Source organism: Tursiops truncatus, chromosome X (genome assembly GCF_011762595.2).
Source record: "Tursiops truncatus isolate mTurTru1 chromosome X, mTurTru1.mat.Y, whole genome shotgun sequence".
Taxonomy (NCBI): Eukaryota; Metazoa; Chordata; class Mammalia; order Artiodactyla; family Delphinidae; genus Tursiops; species Tursiops truncatus.
Window position 1 is genome coordinate 24,449,550 of NC_047055.1, and position 26,992 is coordinate 24,476,541.

Here is a 26,992-nt window from a genome sequence, read left to right on the forward strand (position 1 = left end):
CACAGTACCAGGCAGAGTGTAATGTCGGTGCTCAGCCTTTTCAGTGCCAACCCCTGAGTAGCCCTTTTTTCCCCCATATTTAATTATATGAAAAAGAGTAGGCATTCAGTGCGTTACAGTCTGCTTCCATGAGAGGAAGTCTAGGATTGGTTGCTACTGTATTTGCCAGTTCCTTGTGCATTTGGAGAGCAGCTCAACTCCGCGGGGTGAAACGTCTGCCTTCTCATACACCAACTGCAAGTTCCAGGATTCTGTTAAAGCGGCTGCTGTCAGAAAGAAACCTTGCCTTGTTACTCTGAGCAAGGAGCCACACACAGCCATTCTCATTAAAGTCAGTTGGAATTTTGGACAAGTCTTAAGTATAAATCATAACATGATTAGCTCATAGAGTTTTCTCAAGAGAAAGTAAATCTAATAAAAATTAGAGGGAACTTATTAAGTGGCCGCCTTGTTGCTATTTGCTATGACTAGGGGAAAAAATAATATAATTGTGGGGTTTGCAGCCAGTGCACTTTTTTGTTGTGGGCTAGAGAGCAATTCAGACATGAGGAGGTGAAGAGGATGTCTCATTACCATTGCACTGAGGATACTTTATATAAGCATTTCCTGCCACAGAGTTGGGAGGATCTTTGCTCCTGAGAGGGAAAAAGCAGGCTCCAAACCACCATCGGAGGTCACCAGGGCACACTACTTACTTGCAAAACTGCACAATCAACTTCCGGAGAAGAGATTCTAGGGGAGCACATCAGGCTTCAAATGTGTAAGAGGCAGATCCTGACAATAGCAGGGAAGGAGATGTGGCTTTAAGGGAACTTGTAATCATTATCGTTGTGATTATTTATTAATCAAGACTTTTAAGTGTTGGCAAGAGAAGCAGAAACTGTGTTATTCTTCACACCAACATGGCCCTAAGTGTGCTTTCTCACCCCCTGATTTTTCCAACATGAGATACAGTGCTCTCTTTGGCTTTTGGGTTTGATTCCCCAACTTGAACTGATCAAATGCAATCTTGAAAGAATGCACTTTAGAATCATAGAGTGAAATGCTAAAGGGGGACTGTAAGAATTATCTAGTACAGCAGACTTTGATCTGAGATCTTTATTTAGACTTCAGGAGATCCGTGAACCCCCTAGAATTATATTTAAATTTTTGTGTGCATATGCGTTTTTCTAGGAGGAAGATCCATAACTTTTATCACATTCGTAACAAAAGGTTCCCTGACCCAAAAGGGTCTAAGAACCACCAATTCTAGTCCATCCTCTCCCCTCCTCCTTTGTTACAATGAAGAACAGACTCCCGGAGATGGAGAATAATATGCCTGCAACCACACAGCTAGTTAATGGCAGACCCAAGAATTGAAGTCTCTTCTGACTCTAGGTCTGAAACCAGTTATCTCCACTATACCAGAGTTGTTTTAGCAAAGCACTGGGGACATGATAAGATATCAAGGAGATTGTAGACAGCAATGATTTGTGCCACACGTGTAACCTGAACTAGATTACCTTTGAGATCCTCTTCACCACTGAAATTCTGTGTTTCTATCCATCTTAATAGAGAACAGCATTGAACCAGATGATCCCAAACTAATTTCCCTTTAGAAATCATTTCCACTGTATGATTAGTCTTTCCTGCTTCCTATTGATCTCCCTTGCTAATAGTGCTTGGTTAGGGCTAATACTAAAATGAGTTTGCATTCCAAGAGTCTTCACCAGCTGATGGCAGGGTAGAAGGGCATCCCCATCAGGACCAGCTACATAATTTGCAGGGCCCAGTGTTAAATGAAAATACCCAGCCTCTTGTTAAAAAAGTACTAAGGATTTCAAGACAGTGACAGGAGAACATTAAACCAAGTATGGGGCCCTTCTAAGCGTGAAGATGGTCCTGGTCCCTTTTAAAGCTTTGATGGAGGGGGGACAAAGAGAAGTCAGCCTGTGGTTTAAAATTGGCCACAGATGACCCCCCAAAGGTAACGAGTTGTATATTCACAATCATAAGGACTTTTTGGCTTATCTGTGCATGTGCTTGCACACACACATGCACGTGCACACCTAAATCAGTTGGACTAAAATTACCATCTTTTCTCTTCACCTAATGCCCAAATCCAAAACTAGTCTGCTTGAATTTTTCCTCTTAGGACCTATTGCACTGGCATTGTTTAAGCACACATTTTCATTACCAGTTTTCATAACCAGATGACAAAGAAAGAAATGAGTTCTCCAGGGGCATCTGAAGAGTCAGGTAGAGGCAGGTACTCGAAAGCAATAGCACACGACCAGCTAGGGATATTTTAAGCTGCCAGAAAGGGGGAAAAGCAGCTAGCTTTGGGCTATGCAGTGTGATGAGCCAATACTCTCAGGCTTAGAACATTATGAGGACACAAAGCATTTTAAATTCAAGAATCAGAACTCTGGGGTTCCAACAGGTAAGCAGATTTACCAACTGAGAAAATGGTTGGGACTTGGTATACTTGAGTTCTACATATTTCAGTAGAGCAGAGGCACCCAAGTTATCACATTCTGCACTTCCCATTTTAGCGCCGTACTGGGGTTCCCAGTTTAACGCACGACATCCGTGCTTCATAAGGGTTGGAGCCAAATGTTCAGCGATGTCCCATTGGTTAGAAACCAAAGTCTGACATGCACAAAGTGGAATTTACACTCACAGTGCTTGTAGCACTCTAAGCAAACTCAGACTTCTTGGCAAACTAAAGGCCAGTTAGCATGGGAGAAAATATAAATGGGCGAATCGATTTTTATTAGTCTCATGTGTAGTCAGTTGTTGTATAAGTGACCCAGTACTCCAAAGCCAACTTCCTAAGTGCATTTTGCACTCCAGAGAGATCAGAAAACAACTTTCCCTGCACTTCTACTACAAAGGTAAAGAAAGAAATTGTATCACCACAGCTTAAGCCTTCAGGGAGCTTATTTCTTCAGTTTTACAACGCAGCCTTTTACCCAAAAGCCCATACTAAAGCTTGATGTCCAAAACATATGGTGCATACCTAATGACAGCCTCAGTGAGTCACTCATTCATATATTTATCCAATATGCACTGACTGGTCACTTTCGGATGCCCGATGCTATGCTAGGTGAAAAGTATTTGTGATCAAATTTCAACCCAAATCAGAATTCAATAGCAGATGTGTTAGCCAGAGGTTTACCAACCAGTGCAAAAATGAAGCAAATCTTTTTAAATGTTCTAATGTGTTATTAACTCTTTGTTTGCAGTGTCTGTGGGATATGAATATGAAATGTGCCCCGACTTTATTCTCTGGGAAAAAAGGACTGTTATCTTACAAGGTTTCGAGATGGATGCTTCTAACCTAGGAGGCTGGTCATTGAATAAGCATCATATTTTGAACCCTCAAAGTGGTAAGCACATTTTTTGATATTTATTAATACTATTTTCCTAATGCTATATACGTATATATGTAATACTTATTGCAGAAAATTTGGAAAAGTACAAGGAAAAAAGTACTTATAAGTCCACCACCTAGAGATGACCACATTATATTTCTTTTCAAATGGATCTGATTTCAAATTAGTGCTAGTAGAGTGAGACCTCTTCACAAAGTAATATGAAACTGGGTTTTGAGAATCATCTGTCGGGGCTTCCCTGGTGGCGCAGTGGTTAAGAATCCGTCTGCCAGTGCACGTGACATGGGTTCGAGCCCTGGTCCAGGAAGATCCCACACGCCACGGAGCAACTAAGCCCGTGCACCACAACTACTGAGACTGCGCTCTAGAGCCCGCGAGCCACAACTACTGAAGCCCGCGCGCCTGGAGCCCGTGCTCTGCAACAAGAGAAGCCACCACAATGAGAAGACCGCGCACCGCAATGAAGCGTAGCCCCCGCTCGCCGCAACTAGAGAAAGCCCGCACGCAGCAACAAAGACCCAGTGCAGCCAAAAATAAATTAAATAAATAAATTTATTTTTAAAAAATCATCTGTCATTACTGCACTATCCCAGGTGATTAACCAGTTTATCTGACATTGTAACCAACTTCTAAAAATTGGAATAATATTTGCCGTATTTCATATGATCTAAGACACCATCGATTATAAGTACACCATTATTTTATGGAAAGCGGTGTCAATTAAACAGTGACACACATTGATTGCAAGATACATACTTATTCCAGAGATGTGAAAATAGGAAGCAAAATGTGCATCTTAGAATTAATGAATAATCTAAGTGATACAGTTTTCAAAGAGTTTTAGTGAACTCTGTCCCATTTTAAACACAACCACCCTGCAGTGTGGCCTTAACCCCATTTAAAAATCAAGACTCCGAAGCTGAGTCACGTTACTTTCCCCTAGGGCTCACAGTAAGTGGCCAAGAGCTGTCCATGTGCTCTTTCTCTACGCCAGTTTTTTATCCATATAAATGTCAGTATATGCAGTAAGAAGCTAGGGGTAGAGTAAAGGGACAGTAATGGGTAATAGAGAAAAAGAGGTAAGAGGAACGCAGGGGAAGAAGAGAAAGAATCTGGGAAAAGGCTACAGCTCTGGACTTCACTTAGTTTTAAGCCTCCTAAGTCCTGGACTTAGGAAAGAGGGAAAAGCAGTGAGAATCAGGACACTCTCATCTTCAACCTTTGCCTTCTTTGTACCACTTTTCCTGCTGTCGCTTTCTCCTAGTTTGTAATTTAAATGTTAAATAAATCAGGAGAGGAGACCACAGGTGGCCCTTAAGTCCATGCTTCTCTCAGACAAACTGATTTTGCTACCCTGGTTATAAATGCTTCATCCAAGTCACTTCACCTCCTTTTGCTGGGAAACCAATCGTTGGTGTTTCCATCCAGCGTCATTTGAACATCTACTGGTAAGTTTTCACTGTGAAATCATATTCCTTTTCATCTGAAGAGGCAGCTTCTGACCAACCTTTAGTAGAACGTGTACTTTGGGTTATTTCTCCAGGACTGGGGAAATGAATGTATATATGAGGCAGCTACACCCTTGCATCCAGCTGCCCTTGTATCCCTCTTACCTTTGTGAAATAGCTGGCTAAGGCCGGGTTATCTTGTAAGGCCATGAACTGACCAAGGCTAAGAGATCCGTTTTATAATCACACCTATGGTCTTATTCATTTGCACCGTAGTTAAATCAACCAATCCAACCAGCCACACAGGCTGGGAAATTTTGATCGGCAAAGCTAACCAGGTTTGCTTCAACCACAGAATGAGACCACCTACCAGAGTCCCAGTGTGGGCCCTGAAGGTGGAGTCCATTGCTATATGCCCGTGTTATACCTTCTTCCCCCCATTCAAGGAAGATCCCAAATTCCACTTCCGACTGTTTGTTTTTTTAAGAGCAAAGATTCAGGCACGGATATAAAATGTCAACTTTTTTTCTGTTGTCAAAAGGAGAATCACAGTTTTAAAAGTATAAAAACGAAAGTGCAGATGCCACTTATTAAATTATTAGGTTTTTTGTTTTGATTTGAAAGAGTTTGACATTTTAAGCAGCCGTTTCTTTTCCACTCACTTTTATTGGCTCGTATGGATTGTCTCTTTCAAATGCCTGTCATTGACATTAAACACAAAGTGGAAATGACCTCAATCCAGCCCCCAGCTGTGTGCTCCCAGTCCTATATTCTCTTACCATTTGCTTCACCCAGGTTTAAAAATTCAGAACAGAGGGGAGCCATTCAGAGAGTTGGCTTTAGGGGCCCCCCTGATTTCCACAGATGTGTCCTTTTCACCCCTAATTCACCAGTAATTGGTTTTTAGGTAATAGGTACCAAGTTATTTCTGGGAATCTTTTTAACAGCCTTACTGAAGTATAACTTATACACCACAAAATTTACCCATTTTAAGTGTACACTTCAATGCTTTTTAGTAAATGGTAGAGTTGTGCAGCCGTCACCACCACAGAGTTTTAGAATGTTTTTATCACCCCAAAAGATCCCTTGTACTCACCCCAACCCCACTAAATCTACTTTCTATCTCTTTCTGAGAATTTTATTCTGAGAAAGAAACCTTACTTAAGATAGATTTTTTAAAAGGAAGATTTGTTCATTTTATCATCTCATTTGTAGGCACATTGTATTTCTCACCAAGAACTGGTCACACTTGCCAGGAAACAGATCTGAAGGCAGCTCTGCCAGTGCCTTTCAGCCTGCCCTTGGACACGAACACCTCTCTTGGGACATTTTCAGAATCTAAATCCCACCCATAAATGCAGTTTTCGAAACAGGAATGATAAGTGTGAAGGAGCAGCTTTGAGAGGACCAATTAGAAAGCAATGCTCTTTCCCCCTCAGGTCAGACAGTCTTTTCTGACTGATTAAGGCCAGAGCCTAACTCTTTAGGCACCCCGCTTTTTTGATCTGAGACAGATAGCAGATTAGAAACAAGAATCTATCTTCCCCCAATTTCCTCTCGCTGGTTAAAAAGACACCTGTAATTAGATTGGATGTCTGCTGCCATTCAATTCTGCAGTTTTTCTTTGGCTCCAAAATCATTATGCAGCGGGTAGTTTCTAGTAGGCAGTGTTTTCAGACCATTTGTCATTTCAGTTGCAGCAATTGTATTTACCTGACAATTAACCATTGGTTGTGGAGCATTGTTTCCAAATATTATGCCTGATATATGGAGATGGTTCCTGCTTTCACTGTGAGATTAAAAAAAAAACAACTAGGAACTTGTGTTTTTCAATATTATTCCTTCAAAATACATCTTCTTAGTGATTACAGAGAGTACATATTTATTCTTTTAAGATAAATCAGTTCTTTAAAATTATGCCAGTTGAGTGTTTAAAATTATTAGAAAAAACAATCCAGGGTTCTAATTGGGTATTGTCATCTGTCTGAAATGGATAAAGAATTTCCTTTAACTTAGCTTCCAAGATAGGCCAGTAGTTTGTTGGCAAATGGTTTTAGTGGGAGGACAAGTAAGTTTCCATTGATCATGTTGGCATATCTCCCAGTTTGTGTTTATATCCTCTCAGTCAAGTCCTAAGAGAAATATGTATTGGGTCCCATGTTGTTCATAAGCCTGAAAAATGGTTTCTTCTTTGAAATCAGCATAAAGCACCACTCACTGGCTCCCAAGGGGAATTTTTATTTCAAACTTACTTATAAGCTTCAAAAGAAGTTCTGAGCAAGGTAGCAGGAAGGTATGAGTAGTGTGTTTAAAAGTATGCTTAACTTACTATACAACAGGCTTGACTTTTTGGCAGAGGAAAGGAAACCTTGGGGGAGATCTAAAATGTGCTGTAGGGCTCCAGCCAGTGGGGTTTCTTTGTTGACTGTAAACAAGACATGCAATCCTTAGCAGGAAGTTGGCCTTCATATAAATAATGTGCGTAGTCTCAGGATCATTTGATTCTGTTTTCAAAATGAGCATGTGTGGCAGAATAAACTGGAAAGGAGGCAGCAGTAATTGATCAAGATTTCCAGGAACATAAACAAAATCTTTTCAAAGCAACCTTTTGCAGAAGAATTGGTGTTAAATCATTGTTGCTAGATGGTATGCCCCGGTTCTGTGTAATGGAAGGTTAAACAGATTCTTGAAACAACAAAAACACCCTTCAAAATGATCTATCTTTCCAGGGCAATACAAAAGGGGTTTGCCCATTTTTGTTTTGATTGCTTCAGCTTTAAACAGGAATGGTAATTTCAGTACACGGGCACTTTAGTACCTTGCATGAAAGCAAGACATCAATTGTTGAGATGTAATCAGAAAGTACATTGCCTTATGTTTTATTTCCTTTAATCATTCTTCTTCTTTGATGGAGTGCTGGGCTTTCTAATAGAAAAGAGGAGTTTTAGAATTGCAGGCTTAGAAGAATGGTTCGGAATAGCCATCTTAGTTTTTAAATTGGCAGGAGCCTGGTAATAACATGTCATTTTGAAGGTAATTGTTAACTATACCATTATATTAATATAAAAAAAATGGAGATCTATCTGTGAAAATAGATGTTAATAGCAAGTCTGCTATTTCCAAGCCCATACTTGGAAATATTTTTGAATGATATACCCTGTAGTGCATTGCTGAAATACTGACATGCTAAACAGTTGGTTTTCTCATTTATTAAAGAACATATCATGGTCTCATTGGTAGGATATTCAGTGAGTGATCATCAGGAGATTTCTTTTCAATGATGTTGTGCAACCGTCATGCCAGTTCTCATTCACTTTCTCCCAATTCATTTAAATTGCAGTATTGATCACATTGCAATTAAGTGTTTTTTGAGAAATGAAATTCCATCCTATTAATCTAACTTAATTAACTACTCTAAATCTTAAGAAATTTCTTTACTGCCTAATAAAGTTATTAATAAAATAAATAAGAAAGTAGTGAGCCTCAAGATATCTATCTCATGGTTCTACAATGACAGACCAATTTGTTGGGGCATAAGCTCATAGCTGGTCCTGCAGATCATATGTTGAAAAAATAGCCAGAAATCACCTTGTGAGGGAAAGTAAAATTACTTTAGATTTGAAATGCAAAGGCTATATGAGTATGGGATTTCTGTTTCCTGGAAGACCCCTTCTAGGTTCATATTTGGTGCCATGGTTTTGTGCGTGTTTTACCCTCTTGTCTATTTTTGCCAGCAACGTTCCTATTTCAGAGTGATCAGTAGTTTCTATTGTAGGACTGTGGGACTAAAAGTTGGAAGAAAACCGAGGGAGACATTTCAGGAAATGTTTAGGGAGAGTAACAGGTAGTCCGAGGAGATAGATAGCAGGGGTCATGGGAGAAAAAATAAGACTGGACAGGATAACTGCATTCATTCATTTGCTGTCAGTTACTTCAGCCTGACACATTGGCATGCCTTCTCACCACATGGCTTTTTTTTTTTTTTTTTTTATACCTGTCCTGGCTCATTCTGGCAGACTTGAGCTATTTAGCACAGCAGTACTTGTTCCTTGGGTTTTCTGCCCAGGCTCAGCAGGTTTTCAAAATCATTGGAATTTGGACAAGGAAACTATAAGAGACTCAAAGCTTATTTTCAACATTTACTGAGCACTTATAACAACTTGGCCACAGGGATGGGCGCTGAAACGCAGGAAGGAGTAAGACAGAGGGTGCGCCTTCAAGGAGCTCATGTTCTAATGGGGAAGATAGAGAAGTAGTGAAAACCGTATCATACATGTGTCAAGTGTTATAACAGAGCTATGGAAAACTGCACATACAGAGGAGGAAGTAACTAATTCTGGCTGGATAGAGCATTGGGGAAGAACTGAGCTGAGCTTTGGAGGATAGGTAAGAATTTCCCAAACAAACAAGATGAGGAAGGCATTCAGGATAGAGGGACTAGCGAAGTACAAAAGCAGAGAGGAAGGACTTCCCTAGTGGTCCAGCAGTTAAGAATCTGCCTTCCAGTGCAGGGGACGTGGGATCGATCCCTGGTCGAGGATCTAAGATCCCACATGCTGCACGGCAACTAGAGAGAAGCCCACGTGCCACAACAAAGACCTGACACAGCCATAAATAAATAAATAATTTTTTTTAAAAAGCAGAGAGGAATGGAAGCATGTGAAAATACTTGTAAATAGTTTGCTGTAGCTGAAGCTCGGGATACACATGAGAGGGCGATGAGACAGAAGGCTGAAGAAAGAGGCAAGCGCCAAATCATGAAGGGCTTTGTATTCCTTAATAATAAGGAATGGACCCCTTACTCCACAGAGGGTATGGAACTATTAAAAGGTTTTCAGCCACAGATTGACATAATCTCTATGGCAGGAGTGTGGACAGTGGTTTGGAGATGGGTATGCATGGAGACCAGGAGACCCAGAATTTAAGACAAACTGAACGAAAGCAGTCGTGGTAGAAACGGAGACCATGAAACTGGTTCAACATATTTTAGGAGATAGACTCAATGGGGGTTTAGTAATTAATTAGGTTTAGAGAGTGAGGAAAAGAAGAGCCACAGTGGTGCCCACATTCCCAACTTGGGTAAATACATGCCTAGTGATACCTCGGAAGATCAGTGGGGAACACAGAAGGAGGAGGAGGGTTTGGTAGGGGAGTGCAGAAAAATAAAATAAAATAAAAATAACGAGTTCAGTGTTCAATTTGTTGAGTTTGAGGTACCTGTGAGGCATCCAAGTAAAGAGATCTACTAGGAAATTGCATGTCAGGTGAAAACTCTAGACTAGACAGGAGAAAGTTTCAGCATAGAGAGATGGGAGTTAAAGCCGTGGGAATGGATGAGATTGCCCAAAGAAAATGACTGCAGAGTATTTTCCAGCATTCTCATAAGTCAGTATCTCTATTTCCTGCACTGATGATAGTGAGATATGGTCCAAAAGAGTGGAAAATTCAAGTCCTTTTCTTATATCTTTGAAGTGCATTCTAGCAATATGATTTCTTTTCTTTTCACAGAAGTAGATTACCTTCCTGATTGTGTTTTGCTAAGGTTAATATTAAATTGACTGATAACTCCCTTTTCACGAAGCCGTTGCATAGTGCGGGTGGTTTGAAGTCAGACAGGTGTGCGCCAGGCATCAGAAGAAAGCCAGCCAGAGATGAAAAATCAGCCATGGATGATTCACAGAGCCCAAAGTGAACAGGAGATCATTAAAAGTTAGTCATTAAATGCTCCATTGAGGCATTTAGAATCAACATTAAAAGGACTGGGTATATTACTCCATTTCACAGATGGGCAAACTGAGGCAAAGTGTTATGCTGCCATTTGTTGTAGCTGTGCAGTTAACTAAAACCTGGGGCAATGCGCTTCACTCTCAAGTTCTTTTATAGCAGGCCAACGCTCCTTCCTGCTTTGAACAATGAGAAATTAAAATATCACTGAGAATACTGTGTGGTAATTTTTTTAATTCTTTTTTTTTTTTCCCTTGGATCTAGGAATCATACACAAAGGGAATGGAGAAAATATGTTCATTTCCCAGCAGCCTCCAGTCATATCAACCATAATGGGTAATGGACACCAACGGAGTGTTGCCTGCACCAACTGCAATGGCCTCGCCCACAACAACAAACTCTTTGCTCCCGTTGCCTTAGCTTCTGGCCCTGATGGTAGTGTGTATGTTGGTGACTTCAATTTTGTAAGGCGAATATTTCCCTCGGGAAACTCCGTTAGTATTTTGGAATTAAGGTAAGTCTCCTCTAATCTCTGTGTTTGCTTAGTGGATAAGGAAAAAGCAAGAATGAGAAAACAGGAAGAGACAAGGCATTGCCAGAAGGAGCAGAAAATGCAGTTGCCCATATTGTAGTACTGAGCTAAGATGCAGGAATAGGGGCACAGACATAGGTCACCATGGCTACTCGTACTTGAAGAAACCTTTGAGCACTGCTTTGGAGAACCAGGAAGTGTTGACATCGCTGTATGTGTGGCCTTCCCTGGGTGCATTCCTGTCACTGACGTGGATCTCAGTACTTCTGAGTGCTCAGGTAAGTCACTCAACCCGTGCTCTGGCCACTATGAAGACTGATCAGAAATATCTAGTATTCATTCTAGCAGGTAGAGGTGTTGTCAAATCCAAAAGGCTAAATTTTCTAAGTTCTCCAGGTCCAGTCTTTTGAAGTCATCAGTTCATCAAAAGGAAAATTGCCGTCTGTGTTTGTGTGACATTTTGAGGAAGGATTACTTTTTTATCCTTAAAAGCTCTAATCCATTGGAAAAAATGATTAAAGCATTCATCTTTAGGCTTTCTTCCTCTGTTTTAGGAATTTTCTTGAGAGTACAAAGTATTTTGGCACCTTTTGAAAGGAATTCATACCTTTTGGTATTTCATATTTTGAAGTTACACAAAGATAGCAAGTAAATAGACCATGGCTTAATCAGCTTTATTTCTCCCTTTCTAAGGATATAAGACCAAATATATGTCCCCTGGAGTCCTAGAAAAGGAAAACATCCTCTCTCATCCCAGTAGAGATAAACAGACCTGTTTCCCTTTCCCTGGGTAAACTGGTAGAGCCTTTCTTCTCATTGGTTATCACAGCTTTATCCCTGACACATGCCTTCAGGGCATTAGGCTGAAAATTTCCCTATGTTCCAGAAGACTTTGGCGCCACTCTATAAACTACTCCACAAAACAGTTCTTGCCTCATTCATCACCTCATTGACCTGAAAAGTAGTGACTGGGAGAATAGAGACAATGATGGAACAACTTGTATGTATGGAAGCACAGTCAAGACCAGTGAAAGCACATGCAAAATCTTGGGTCATTTTCATTTAATACTCATGTTGACACAAACGTGGAAATTTGAATACATAAGGACAGTCCTCGAAATTTTTCAGATTCTCGTGCTTTGCTTTGGAATCTACCTCCCGTTTCTCAGACTGAGTTAGTCTTTCATAGCTAGCTGGGGAAATCTTCTAGTCCCAAGCCCCCATCCATTTTTCACATTAATTCACTCCAGTTTTAATACATTTCTTAATTATAATTGCAAACGCTGTCATAGAGAACAAAGCTGTTAAATCCCTTGACTGATAAAAAAATAGATTGTAAAATTAAGATTTTATAAAGATAAAGCACATCTACAGAGTCTAGAGAGGTACTAATTCATAGCACCCTGCCCTAATCAAATGTTCATGTACCTCGGGACGTCATACCTCACCAGGATTTGTCATTACAAGCACTATATCCCTTTGGGTACCTACTTACTGGAAAGTCAATAAGGAAGGCCAAGATGGCTGTATGCCTGGATTTGCAAATGTTTTATACAACATTCTATGTTGTTTTCAAAATCCTAGGGAAGTTCTGTCCACCTGATGCCGAACATGGGTGGAGCACTGAACAATTCATTCACCATCTGAATATTTCCAGGCATGCAGATCTTGGCCATCGGGTAGACAGAGACCTTGTCTTGCTGGCCCTATATAGCCAATCCTATAAAACCTATATAGCTAGCCCCTATATAGCTAACTCCTCAGAGGAAAAAACCATAGGATTATCTATAAAAACAAAAAAGAAAACCCAGCTAAATTTAGTCCCTTCCGTTGTAATTTAAATGCAAATTTACCTAAGGTGGAGCAATTGTCATTCATCAAGGAGATTCTCCCTCGTCAAGGATCCTTAACAGTTCACAAATTTGAATTTTAGTCCAAAGTACCTTATGACCTTCAACACAAAGTCATTTGAAGACTAAAGTAGAATAACTTGGACCCTAATTGCAGTGATTTTCTCAGTATAAAGGAAAATTCATTTCTGATGGCGTGAAGTATTTTCCAATCCCTCTATTCCTTCTTACTCCAAAACACTGCTCTCTCTCACTGTCACAGCTCTTCAAATGCATAGGCGAGTGCACACCATGAGCTCATACACCCAGGCTCTCACTTAGCCTGAGTCTCCCTAGCTGACTCTTCTGAGCTGACTTCCTGTAGAGCAATTCTTCCTAACATTCTTTTTTTCTGTACGCGGGCCTCTCACTGTTGTGGCCTCTCCCATTGCGGAGCACAGGCTCCAGACGCACAGGCTCAGCGGCCATGGCTCACGGGCCCAGCCGCTCCGCGGCATGTGGGATCTTCCCGGACCGGGGCACGAACCTGTGTCCCCTGCATCGGCAGGGCGATTCTCAACCACTGCGCCACCAGGGAAGCCCCCTAACATTCTTTTGTAAAATTCTCAGATTTTTTTGAGAATCTATTGTATGTTATGTGCCTTCTCCCCAGAAAAAAACATTCACAAAAAATTCAGGGGTCACATATTTTCCCTCTCCCCACATTCCCCCCTCCTGTGGATGAAGCCCTTTCATAGACTCATGGTTAAGATTCCCTGCATTAGGTTCAAGAAGAAAAAAATAGTTCTTCCTTCTCTACTCCGACACTCCTCTGACTGGCCATCGGAGGAATAAGCTGATTGAATATATATATATATGATCATTTTGACCTAATTAACAGGTAACTCCCTATTTGACTGCAGTCAATACCATCCACCCAGTCTGTGACAGCAAACATTATCTGTCATGTTTACTCAGAAACTAATATAGCTCTTATTAGATTCACTTTTTTAAAAAAAGTATCTATCCTGATCGGTAGCCTATACTGTACACATTGCATCTTTCACATACAATTGGTGAATTTTTATATTTGCTTTGTAACTTTTCCAGGCTTAAACTTCCTGGGGAGAAATAAGTTGATATAAGGGGCTTTGCTAGCTTAACAACCATAATGTTCATTGAATTCTACTGTAGATAGACAGAAACTTCATTTTGTACCAGTTTTTGGTTGATGTTAAAATCAGTTAATTTAATTACCCCCCCTCCAGTGCATATTAGTCATTTTATTTGGTTGAGTCATCTGTTTCCTTGGAAACACAGACTATATATAGTCATTATGTTATTAGTTGCATTTAAAGCTGTGAATGAAAGAGCAATATCGTCAACAAGTTGTTACAGAAAGGGATACAGAACATTCTAGATCTTCACTCTCTGTCAGGTTATTCATTATATAACTTAACTACTCTGTTTTCTACTTTTCTATCTATAAAATTGGCTTCACGTTAATATTTGAGCATCCTCTTACATGTCTTATACGGTTTAACTTGTTTTAAGATCCACAGATGTGTACTTCTCAGCCCAGAGTTTGATGACATTTTGAGAGGACATAAAGCTTGCTCCTACTGGTTGCCCTTCTAGATTTCCTTCTCTTTCATCCTCTTGTTCCATTTTGGGCCACATTGAACAATTCCAGATGCCCCTTGACATTTCAAAGATTAGAAGACTATAGATTTTTCCTCTCAGCTCTACCGATCCAAACTGTCCCCAATTGAGTTTCTTTCATCTGACCTCAAAAATAATTTCATTTTCATTGTTGGATGATCATTTATTTCCTCAAGCTGATCCCCCATTGGCTGAATGGGGAGGGTAAGGAAAAGTCAGTTATGTGATTATTATTAGCAACATGCCAAGAACAACAATATTATTTCTTGTTATTTAAGTATATAGTATCCCTTTGCCTGTTTACTGCAGATGTCATCTGCACATATACATCTTAGTGCTTCCTTCCAGTGAGAAATTGAGATAAAATAATAAAGAAGGGAAGCTTATAAGATCATGCGATTAAACCCGAGGGAGTCTCAAAAATACATTCTGTGAAGATTTTTTTTAAGATAGATTTATTTCCATATGAGATAGTTTAGGCCTAGGTATCCCTAGTGACTTGCTTCTCGTGTTAAAATTTTAAACACACACACATATTTCAGTAACGCAAAAGTGATATCACAGATTTGTGAGCTTAGCGATAGAAAGAGTCCATGGAGGTATCTGGTACAACGTAGTGCCCACTGCATCCCTGACGGTTGATCATCTCTACTTTGTTTGATCCTTTTCAATAACAGAAAACTTACGTATCTCTCTAGACAGTCCACTGCATCTTTGGAATGCTCTGTTGAAAATTCTTCCTTATATTGTCTTCATGAAACATCCACTCAGTAGTGGCAAATGTTAACATCTGAAGCACAGAAGCCACTTCCCTTGTTTACCTGAGAAACTTTCACAAGTGTAAAGACAGATTACCATAGGTTCCTGAGCTTTCTCTTCTTCATTCTCTACATCCCCAAGTCCTTCAACTATTTCCCATCAATTAATGGCTCTGTTTCCTCTTCCTTTGATTATGGCCTCAGGGTCATTTTTCAGTTTTCTAAAACTTACATGGATAGTTATATAAGTAAAAACAGGAGACACCATGTCAAGTGCTTTGCAAGAATTTAAGTATGAATATCCTCTTGCTCCCCTCTCATCTTCTAATTTCATGAATCTATTAGAAAACTTATTAAGCATAACTGGAAATGACTTATTCTTTATAAAAACCTCATGCTGTTATTCTTCAAGATGCTGTTATTCTCCAGATATTTATTTTGTCCTTTCATTAAAAATGAAAGAAAGAAAAAACAGTAAGAGCCTGGCAGATGCTTCTTGGTACCTTGAGTAATTTGGACTTGACAAATGTCAATGTGACATGAAAATTTCTCTTGAGATGTTACTGTTTCTTTTACAGTGACTGGTGAATATTTCCTACATTGTTCTCAGGACTCAACTCCTGTCATTGACTAGGTATTGAGTAGAACTGGAATAGCACCCATTTAGGGGCAGTTAGCATGCTGAGGGGCATATGGAATGTGGACTGTGAGGGCTTTGAAAATATCTGAGAAGTGACCAAGAACCTTCCTCTTGTCAGCAGCGCTGGAGCTACAAAGATAGAAACAAACTACACGTAGATGAAATAGGTGGTTACCTTCCCAGTGTAATCTCATGTATTAACATTGACACTCAAAGGCTCCCTTTACGTCACCCCAAAACATCTTCGCTGGCCTTCCACAGTGCCCCAATTTCCACTCTAAGAAATGTGTTCCTCTGAGTTGAGACATTGCCTCTCCAAGAGTCCCCAACACAGGAACCTGTGTTAGAATGACCCATCAAGCTAAAGTCATCATTAATCCCTGGGCATGGATTCGTTTGTGAGACTGCTTTTCAAACGAACTGCTAGCTGAAAGCAGGACCCTAAACACAAGACAGGTAAGTTGAGATAAGGCCAAGGGACAGAGCCAGAGAATGAGGACAGTCTTAGATGAGGGTTTGCTGAAGTTGGAAGATCTAAGAAGTCAACGAGTGGCAGGAGTGGGAACTCGGTCTTCAAAGGAAGACTACCATGGGACGATGAGCAGGCAGGGAAGTTCGTTCTTTGACTTCAGATATTTCTGGCTACGTATGAGGGAAGAAGCTGAAAACAGCATGAAGAACAAGCAAAGTGCTGCAACCAACACAGAGCAGGCCACGACTGGTCACGAGACAGCACCTCCGAAGTTGGCATGTCCCTTTTTTCTCCATCCCCCACCTCACTGAATATATAAAGAATAGGTCAGAAGTGATGCTAAGTGAAAGAAACCAGACACAAAAGGATACGTATTATATGATTCTGTTCATACGAAATGTCCAGAATAAGCAAATCCATAGAGGCAGAAAGCAGATTAATGGTTGCCTGGGGCTGGGGGAGCCGGGGAAATGGGGAACGACTGCTGATGGGCACGGGGTTTCCTCATGGGATGATGAAAATGTTCTGGAATTCAGTGATAGTGATGGTTGCACAACTCTATGAATGTACTGGAAACTGCTGAATTGCACTTTTTAGAAGCGTGAATTTTATGGTTTGTGAATTATATCTCAATAAAAAGTTTTTAATTAAAAAAGAATAGACAACCCTTTTAATCATGTAGGTCCTGAACAAAATCAAAGATCTACTTAAAGGTCCTACCATCAGGAGCATTTATTGCTCTAAAAAGATTCGCCATTCCACTCCTTTCTCCGAACTCACCGCAAGCTTCAAGTCAGTCAGTTGCCAGGTGGTGATGCCCGCTGATGGGCCCAGGCACTTGTGAAGCGCTCACACGCTGACACCTCAGCATGCAGTCCATTGCCAGCTAGACAGCAGACCGACTTTGGTGGTAGCTCAGTCCTAAATCTTTAACTAAAAGTAATTCTGGGACAGAACAAGGTCACACACTGGAAATAAATTCCGTCATTTTCACTTCCTCCCTCTGAGATGCTAACGAGAGAAGCTGTTCTGCATAATATGGGACATCTTTCCAAATTCACAGTGACATTATTGGCAGGATCAGAAGAAGCTGCAAGAAACTCAGACCATCCCCCTCCCCACACCTTGCCATCACCTAAGAATTTCAGAACCCTTTGTAGCCACACAAATGGTTCTGTACCATGAGACTCTGTGGTAGACGAAACCATTGCTTTAATGAGATCCTTTTAGTATTTTTACAACTCAGCTTCCTTCAGGAAGATCAACCCTGTAATGGTGATTAGAGCCAGCCTCAAGCACACTCAGCCTGTAATTTAGAGACCATGAAAACAAGGAAGTGTCTGAAGACAAAAAAACTCAAAGAGGTTCAAATGTCTGGGGCCAGATTTCTAATCACATCTCCCCACCCTTACCTTTTGATCTTTTGTGTCAACCCAGGGGATACCCACCCTTTTGAGGTGGCTCCATGAAACAGAAAAGTCAGTGGATCCTCACCATAACCCAACTAGTAAAATCCCAGAAAGATTCTCTTTAGAAAGACTTGAATCAGTAGTTGCAGATGGCTTCAAAAGAAATCATTTTGTATCTTTTCTTCTTTCCTGATGTTCCAAAGAATAAGAACATTTTCTAGTTTAGATAAAAAGATTTGTTATCTTCATATTTTTCAAAATGACATAAGGGCCAGGTTTAAAAGGATTTTAAAATTTAAATGACTATATTTCACAGATGATTATAGCCTTTTAATTCTGGGTAGATTTGACCCAAAGTCAGGCCTGTCCACGAACTGCGCTCCCGGGGTGAGAAGACCCATACCAGGTCGCAGAGTGAAATAGCCTAGGCAGTGCCCTGTGCCAAGAGGCTTACAGATCAGGGGCTCCCCGAAGCGTTCTGCTGCTTCTGACATAGTTCTGTTTTGCCCACCCCGGTTGCCCCCTTGGTGCATGGATAACTGGACAACACAAGGCCCTAGGAGTTTGATGTAAATGGTGTTTTATTGAAGCTATTTTGAGGCAGCAGTTTTGATGCCAGGGACATTCTATCATGGTCGAAGAGAAAACTTTTATACTTTCAATTTGTTAAATTGTTTAATATTGCTAAATAATGTGCTAATGTTCACAAGACATGTCCCTGTCTTATCTCTGCAATCATATAAGTGGCTTAAAGTTGGGTTTGGGATGTCTGTTGCACGCAAGACTTGATAATGAAAGAGTTTGCATTTTGATAAAGTGGCTTTCAAAATAACTAATAAGAACCTGCTGTATTAAAAAATAAATAAAATAAAATTCAAAAAAACAGAAAAACAAAATAGAGCCTAGAACAGTCAGACCCTTTGCAGTGGCTGCTTCTTCAAAACCTAGCCTAGTGGTTCTTAAACCTTATTTTGCATCAGAATCACCACCTGAGTTCGTTCAAAATGGAATTCCTGGGAATTCCACTCCCACTTCAAGGTCCTGATTCATATGACTGGGGAGAGCCCCAGGAAACTGCGTATGTGGCAAGAACCCAACCGATTCCAATGAAAACGGTCCCGAGTGAACTTTTTGAAAAAACTGCCTTAGAGCTTTGCCCACCCACCAAGCAGGATATTCAGTCACCTTGACACCATTTTAGGAGGAGCAGCCTGGAGGGATTGGGTCCACATCTGGAGGGATTGGCTTGCACATCTAAGTGATCCCTGTGGAGTCCCTCTAATAGCCACAAGCTGAGTTAGGAATTGAATAGGTGTGTCTGGTTAGGTTTGGCTTGTTGAATGACACTGATGACTCTCTGTTTGCTTTTACTTGCCACTCGTGGATACCTTGTGCACCCTAGAAACAGAGATACCAGACATAGGTAAGCAAATCACATGGGTGGCTACCTAATGCCCCTTCTTGCCTAAGACGCCACCTCCTAATAATGCGCTAACAGGGAAACTTCTTAAATAAGGTTAAAGGCATAATGTGAACATGAACTTGGAAGTTATAACTCAGGTAAGTGTCTTCCAAAAGGAGAGAGCTCCACTAAGTGGGAATTTGCTGGAGGATCAAAATATACCAAAAAGAAAACAAGATAAGTGAAAGCTGGCCGTTCAGTACTTCATGGGAAAGCAAAACTTTCAGGCTTATGTTTTCCTTAGGTGATATCACAAGTGAGTCTGTAAGTTCAAATAGATTCGATGTTTTCAAGTTGCAGGTAGAGAGAGAGGTAGCACAGCAATCTTCCTGCTTCCAGGAATGTAGTTGACGTGTGTATTAAGAGAGAGTGCCCATGATGACCTTCTTGAATAAGATTTTTCCATTTTCCTCTTATGTGACCTCATGGTTTCTATTTTATCCCACCAAAAAAATAATAAACTTTAAACTGACCATTTACTGACAAGGGCACATAACTCTGAAATTAGTCATAATGAGTATTTGTATTCAATTTGTTTATGCATTACACTTGTCAAAACTGTTCTAAATTACCTGAAATTGCAAAGGAGAAAATTGAATTTGTTCACTTTCAAATGCCAATTGTCATCAAAATGGCGCTGGTAGGGTTTGTAATTTGGATTTTGTTTGGGAGATGCCACTTCCTAAATACCAGTGCACAAGATCAGCCTTGCTACTTTGGCATAACTGATTCCTTAAGCAAATTAAATTGGTTATCAAATTGCTTTCTGGGAAAATGTTGCCCAGTATTAATTATAAGCATTAATTGCCCATTTAACAATCTGTGTGATTTTAACTAGCATGAATGAAGGGATCTTTGCTAAGTTGAAGGGCATTGCTTGAATATAAAACGAACCAGAAGGTGACAATAAGTGTAACAACACTGAAGTTGTAAGAGAAATCTTCACGTATCTCAAATTGCAATACGCGTTTAGACACAAGGGATTAGAACAAATTGGAATGTAGTCCAGTGGTTTTTCTTTCTCAGGTTTGGCATGTTTCCACAAAGTAGAAAGAAACAATCTCAAAAGAGCTGACGTGCACTTGGGAAATGGCATGAAATGGCAAGAAATTACATCTCAATATTGGAGACCTTCCTGACTGTTGGCTGTCAAGAAAATAACCATCAGATTTGAATTTGGTGCGTTGGGCTGTTCTGTTTTCTAAAGGCCAGTGTGCAAAGTTTGAGAACAGCCTCGCTGAGCAACATAGTTAGAAGAAGACAGTAACGCTGATTTTTTTGTTTTTTTGCCACTTTCAGAACAAGACTATTCTTGTAGGTATTTATTTTGCATACACAGTCACATATGATCTAATCTAATATTAGTCCAAGCACAGGCTTGTTGGTGACCTTGGGCGAGCCTTCTATGTGTCTGGGTTTCCCCAGCTGAGGTTTGAGAAGAATGATAATTCCAACTTCCCTCACAGGCACATAGGGGATATTCGATAGTAAATGAATGGAATGCATTCCAAAGTGCTTTTGTGCAAGTAACATTTCTCTTGGAAAAATAGCCTATGGACTTCTCCTAAACAAAACATGATTGATCTGGCTCAGTTGAAACTTCCACAGACTGGCTACCAAAGTATTGAAGGTTATTTCAGGGAAGGGTTGTGACCCCTTCTGTATTCTAGAAAGATCGAAGGGCACTGGAAAAATTTTATTCTGAAGGCAAAAAGTGCAAGTAAATATGTCAAAACTTTTACTCAAACCCCTATTTAAGCAGTCTTTGCTACAGAGATGCTTTGTCTGATATGACTGCCAAATCAATTCTGGAATCTGTTGGGACCCTTTACAGTTTATTTACAGCAGCTGTCATGGTGGTTCCAGGGTTGAAGATGTCCCTGGAATCTACCGGATTCTCTTATTTGATGAAGGTAAGTAGAAAAAAATCAAGTATTCCGATTGGATTTGATTTTTTTCCAATTAAAACCATAAACTGGGTCTCAAATCAGTATTTGCCAGCCTTACTATCATTAATATAAATATGCTTAGAGGGCAAATGCAATTACAAATACAATCAGGAACATGCCAGTCCTTAAGAGTATCTTAATTATTCTAATGACCTTCTCCCCTCCATTTTGCTTGGCTAAGTAGCCAAGGCCCGAACTCCTCTATGTCTTAGTTAGTTTCATGTCCTGCAGTTTAGTTCAGCACTTCCTGAACATCAACCCTGTCAGACCCTCTGTTGGCACTGAGGTAGAGAGCGGAATAATGTTCTTTCCTGCAAAGAGTTCACAGTGTATCTGGAGAGAGAGAGATGTGGAAAAAATAGTGCTTACACCCAGCACTCAGATCTCAGTTTCTAATACCATTCTTCAATGAAAGGAACCAGGGGTCCTTGGAGAAATGATTCGTTCCAGTCCTGGAGCAGGGATTATACAAGATGAGCCTGCAACATCTTGTACTTCCAGAAAGTAAGGAAGTGCTCAAAAAAAACCAAAACGCACCGACATTGATGGGGGTTTATGAGGGGCACATAAGCCCACAGAAAGAACTCCCAATGGCTAAAGCTGGAACAATTTGAGCAACAAAATAAAGTCACATTGGAGTTTAATGCAAAGTATAAAGCAAATATCCATGAGTCCATACTGATATAAATAAATGGTTGAGTTCATAAATAAATGGAGGAGAAAAGATAAGGTTCTCATGCAGAAGAACTCCAAATAATTTATGTAGCTACTCGACCCTCAAGGAGGTGGAGTATAACTCCCTACTCCTTAAGTGTTGCCTTGGCAGAATGACTTCCTTCCAAAGAATACAATGTGGAAAGTAAGAGAGAAAGTAAATTTGCAGAGGAGAAACTTGACAAACACTACCTCAGCCAGGCGATCGAGGTCAACATCAACAGTAAGTCATGTTGATATTACTACCCTTGATTTGATTTGATGAGAATGGCACTTTACCCTTGTGGTCTTCCTCCCCAAAACCTGTAGTCGCTGTCTAACTATGAGAAAAAAGAAAAATCAGACAACGATGCCGTGGGGGCATCCTACACAATATCTGACCTGTACTCCTTAAAACTATCAGGGTCATCAAAAACAAGGGAAGTCTAAGAAACTGTCACAGCCCAGGGGAGCCTAAGGAGACGAAGACTAAATATAACTTGGTATCCTAGGTGGAATCCTGAAACAGAAAAAGGATATTAATTAAAAACTAAGGAAATAGGAGTAAAGTATGGACTTCATAATTTAAAACAATAATGCTAATACAATGTGATAGCTGCTGCTAGGTCACGTGTCCCTCCTATCTGCTCATTTCTCTCCCTTTCTTCTTCTGTTGTAACACTTGGATTTATGACAGTCATAGCCTATTTACTGATCTGACTCCCCCACTAGACTGTGAGTTCCATGCAGCAAGGGGCTGTATTGGGCACACAGGTAGGTCTCCAGACCATAGCACAGTTCCTTGGCACATTGTTTGCACTTAGTAAATACTTCTGAATGACTTGAATAAATCCACAATACAGAAATGGTATTACCAAGCAAGGAGTGCAGCTGAGAGATGTCAGGACTAATGACAGTGGAGATAAAGAGAAGTGGGCAGATTGGAAAAGAGTTTAGGAGGTAGAATTTTTTTTTAATGATGTTTTACTGGATATGGGGAACGGCGGAAAGAAGGAGCAGTAAAGAATGGCTTCTGGTTTCTGGCTTAGACCATTGGGTGTGAGGCAGAGTGCTGTGCAGTGAGCACATTAGAGATAAGACAAGATTACTCTCCTCCAAGCTCTCATGGTTTACTGGGGCATACCAATACATTTTTAAAAAAGTAATATGATGTGTGATTCCCGAGAATAGAGGTAAGCATAGTGCAAATAACCGAGCCTAGACATTTCCGGAAGGCTTTCTTCAGAAGATGATGCCTGAGTAAAGCCTTAAAAGGTTAAAGAGAATTAATTACTAAGTGAAGAAAGGAATGTGCACCACACTAAGGAACATTTAAAAGTTTGTACAGTTTTTAAAGATGGGAACCAAATGATCAGAATAACCCTGGAGTCAGTATGGGGGAAAAATGGATTTAAGATTTCAAAAACACCTCCTATGGGCAGGACTATAGAAAATATTCCAGGCCACAGATGATAAGAGTTAGAACTAATGTGATGGCAGGAGGGACAAAGCTTCTGAAAGCTTGTTTTCAGGCACAATTAGGCACAATGTGGAGAGAAAAGGGGAGAGTAAGGGTTAGACTTCCATGTTGGGAGCTTGGATGATATCAGCAGTACAGGAACCTTAAGTTCAAGCAAAATGTCCCCCAAACCAAAGTTCCTGCAGCTATTGGAAAAATGATATTAGGAATAGTCAAAACTAATGAATAAGCTCAGCCATGTATGCAGATAAAAATAACACAAGATCCTATGTAAAATATGGAACTGAAGAGTTTCAGGAATACCAAAATCCGATCAAGGTAACTTGAGTGTCACCTTTTGGAGGTATGGATGATTTTAATTATAACCAAGACAAGGTCAAATATGATCACTTCTGTTATGTCCTGAAAAAGAAAAAGTGTATTAGAGAAGTACGGTGGTCAGCTAACAAAAGGAAGCTTGGAGTGGAAGAGTATCTCCAGCACAGCCCTCCCTAAGACACACTCCTCCCTTTTTGTACATGCCTTTCAATTTCCAGCAGCACCCTGGGAGGACAGTAGTGACTGCAAGTGAGGCAGGAAGCCCAGAAGACAAGAAGTAGGTTTTTGAAGGATGGGGAAGGCAGGAAGAGAATAACTTCTGTTTTGGATTTGTTGAGTTTGAGGTGACTTAGACATCCAGGCAGTCATCTAGTAGGTAATTGGAGAACTGAGGGGGGTATGAAAGGTATGTATGAGAAAAAGGATCTCCTGGGATTTTCTATCTTCTGCTTCTTTCTCTACCCCCAAATGGACGGTATTGGAATATCAGGAACATTACAGGTTAGCAGTACGCACTGAATTATTTTTTAATTCCAGACCCATTACTAGAAAAACAAAGAGGTACCTATCGGCTCGATACATAAGGAAGATACATTAATTCTTTTATCTCTTAAGAGAATTTTCCATTTGTGACAAAAGGCAGACCCCAGGGAGTGTATGCTGAACAAATTGCTTTGAATAACTTTACTTTTCTCTTCCTTAGCACAAGTCCTGCTCACAAATACTATCTGGCTATGGACCCTGTGTCTGAATCACTTTATCTATCAGACACCAATACCCGAAAAGTCTACAAGTTGAAATCTCTTGTGGAAACAAAAGACTTGTCCAAGAATTTTGAAGTGGTGGCAGGAACAGGAGATCAGTGCCTTCCCTTTGACCAGAGTCACTGTGGAGATGGAGGGAGAGCATCGGAAGCTTCACTGAACAGCCCTCGAGGTAAAAATAAAAAATCCTTTGGTTATCTAAACGTTTCATTTGACTTGGCAGAATCCTAAGATTGTTATCACACTGTAGTCCATCCGTCCCAATGTACCTCTGACAGACATCATCTCTGAAGTCTATCTCGGAAGATAGGCACACCCAGGACTAATTTTTAGCCAATATGCATTAGTATAGTCATAACTGTTATTAAAATATTGGAATGCTGCTTTTCTGGTTGATAAATAGTTATTGCCCAGAACCCTCTGCCTCCCGGACACCCCAGCCTCTCCCCATGATCTCCTTCCTGGAAACTCCCAATAGTCCAACAACTAAAGGGTTAACTCCTGGCCAGCAGAGAGCCTCCAGGAGGAAGGCTTTAGCACTGTGGCCTGCACTGGTTTGGGGATCAGGTCTGTGCCACCTTCTACCACTTTCAAATATATTGAGTATCTCACAGACTTTAGACACTCCTGGCTTTTCCTTAACAACCAACCTTTAATGAACCTATCTTCCATTAATTTATCTAAATCATTCTTGAAGCTATTTATATTTTCAATTTATATCACCCCTAGTATAACAAATTCCAATTTTTTTTTTTTTTTTTTTTTTTTTTTTTGGCCTTCTGTGAGAGCTCAGCCTTACTGTTATTTTTTTCTAAATTCAGCTTCTCAACCTTAAAGGGCCAACCCTCAATTCTGTTGCCTGGGATTTGTAAATAAACGTGTCCTCCCAGTCAGCTTCATGATTTTATAGACTTGGATCATATTCCCATCTTAGGCCACTAAGCTGAAGGATAGTCAACTTTTAAGTCTGTCGTCATATATCATCCACCCTATCTCCTTAATTATTTAATCATTCTTCTCTGTTCCTTCTCCAAGATGTTGTGTGTATGTGTGCTTTTATTTCAGCAGGTTTTATGAAGTATTCATTGTAGTGGGTTTTAAGAACCCAATGTGTTTTTTCTTTTTAACTATTACACAAATAATACACAATTGTTGCAGAAAAATTAGGAAAGAGAGAACACAAAAAATGTTTTTAATTGAGGTCACGCATAATCCTACCACATCTAGAAAGCCACTGTTAACATTTTAGTGTATATCCTTCTAGACTTTTCTCTATGCATATCATATATTTTATTCTCTAATAATGGAATCGTATTATAGAATGCTGTTCTGTAATCTGCTTTTCATACGTAATGTATTATGAACACCTTTCCATGCCGAAAAATATAGTGAGGTCAATGTGTTTAATTTGTTAGATGGTCAACTTACTATTTCAAATATTAAGAGGTTACTCTTTAGCTATTTGACATTTGCCGTATGGGGATTAAATTTCAACTACAGTCGGAGTTTAAAGCCGTCCCTTTCTTCAACGCCATACTCAAGGCATGTGTCTTTCATAAAGCCCCTCTGGCTAACCCAGCCCATTAAATCTGAATTTCTTTAAGAGTGTCTCCACTACCCAATTAGCACCTGATTATATTTTGCCTTCTTTTACTTTCCAGTCCTTTCATGAATGGAGTGTTTTTTATTACCAAAGTGAGCTGCTTGAGATGAGAAACTATATCTAATATTTCTTTTGACTCTTCCCCACCTCCTCAGCAATATCTTGCACAGTGTGAGATCCACTACACATGCTTCTTATGTAATTGACCAGTTAGGTAACTCTTATCCATACCCAAGTATTCCTAAGAGGAATTTCAATGGCACTTAAAGGGGATGACCTTTTTTCCCTAAGGGAACATAAGCGTCCCCACCCATAAGTATCATGGTAAAGTGTTTGGGAATGTTTCTTTTTTCCTCTTGTACCTGTGCTCCATCCTTACACATAGTAGGTCTGCAATAAATATTTGATGAGTGAATGCATAACTTGGGTGCAACATATAATCAGCTCATCTTTCAAGGAAATACGTCAGGCTGGGTCCCACCTTTTACACAGGTTTAAAACGCTTACAGGTATTATAAGGATTTCTGCATGAGAAATAGGGAGGAATCAAGCTTGTATTGTGCCTGAAATTGACACCCTCCTGAGTTGCTGCTGGTGTGAAAACCACTCATCTCACCTACCACATTCAACCTGCCACACAGGATGAATGTCAGCTTTTCCAAATAAAGCAAATAATTGGTTCACTGCAGCTCTGCTTTTTTTTTTGGCTTGGAAAGCAGCAATAATAGAGTCCTGATGAGCAGGGTTTACATGAACTCTGGAAACGTCAGTAATGAGAGTGTCAAAATTTATATATCTATTAAAGTTAACATTAAACTAAGTTTTTCTTCTTGTCATAGCTAGTAGCACATTTTCCTTTGGCTTGACTTACG

At 40.1% G+C, this 26,992-nt stretch overlaps 1 protein-coding gene across 1 annotated transcript in view; it reads left to right on the top strand.

Annotated features, from left to right (window-relative positions):
- The first annotated feature begins 21,994 nt into the window (after positions 1–21,994).
- Positions 21,995–26,992, top strand: part of LOC141277647 (teneurin-1-like) — a 67,287-nt gene continuing 62,289 nt past the window's right edge. The window contains exon 1 of the mRNA XM_073799574.1: positions 21,995–24,689. Coding sequence (XP_073655675.1) covers positions 24,488–24,689 — 202 coding nt within the window. The 5' untranslated portion in view covers positions 21,995–24,487. The remainder of the gene's footprint in view (positions 24,690–26,992) is intronic.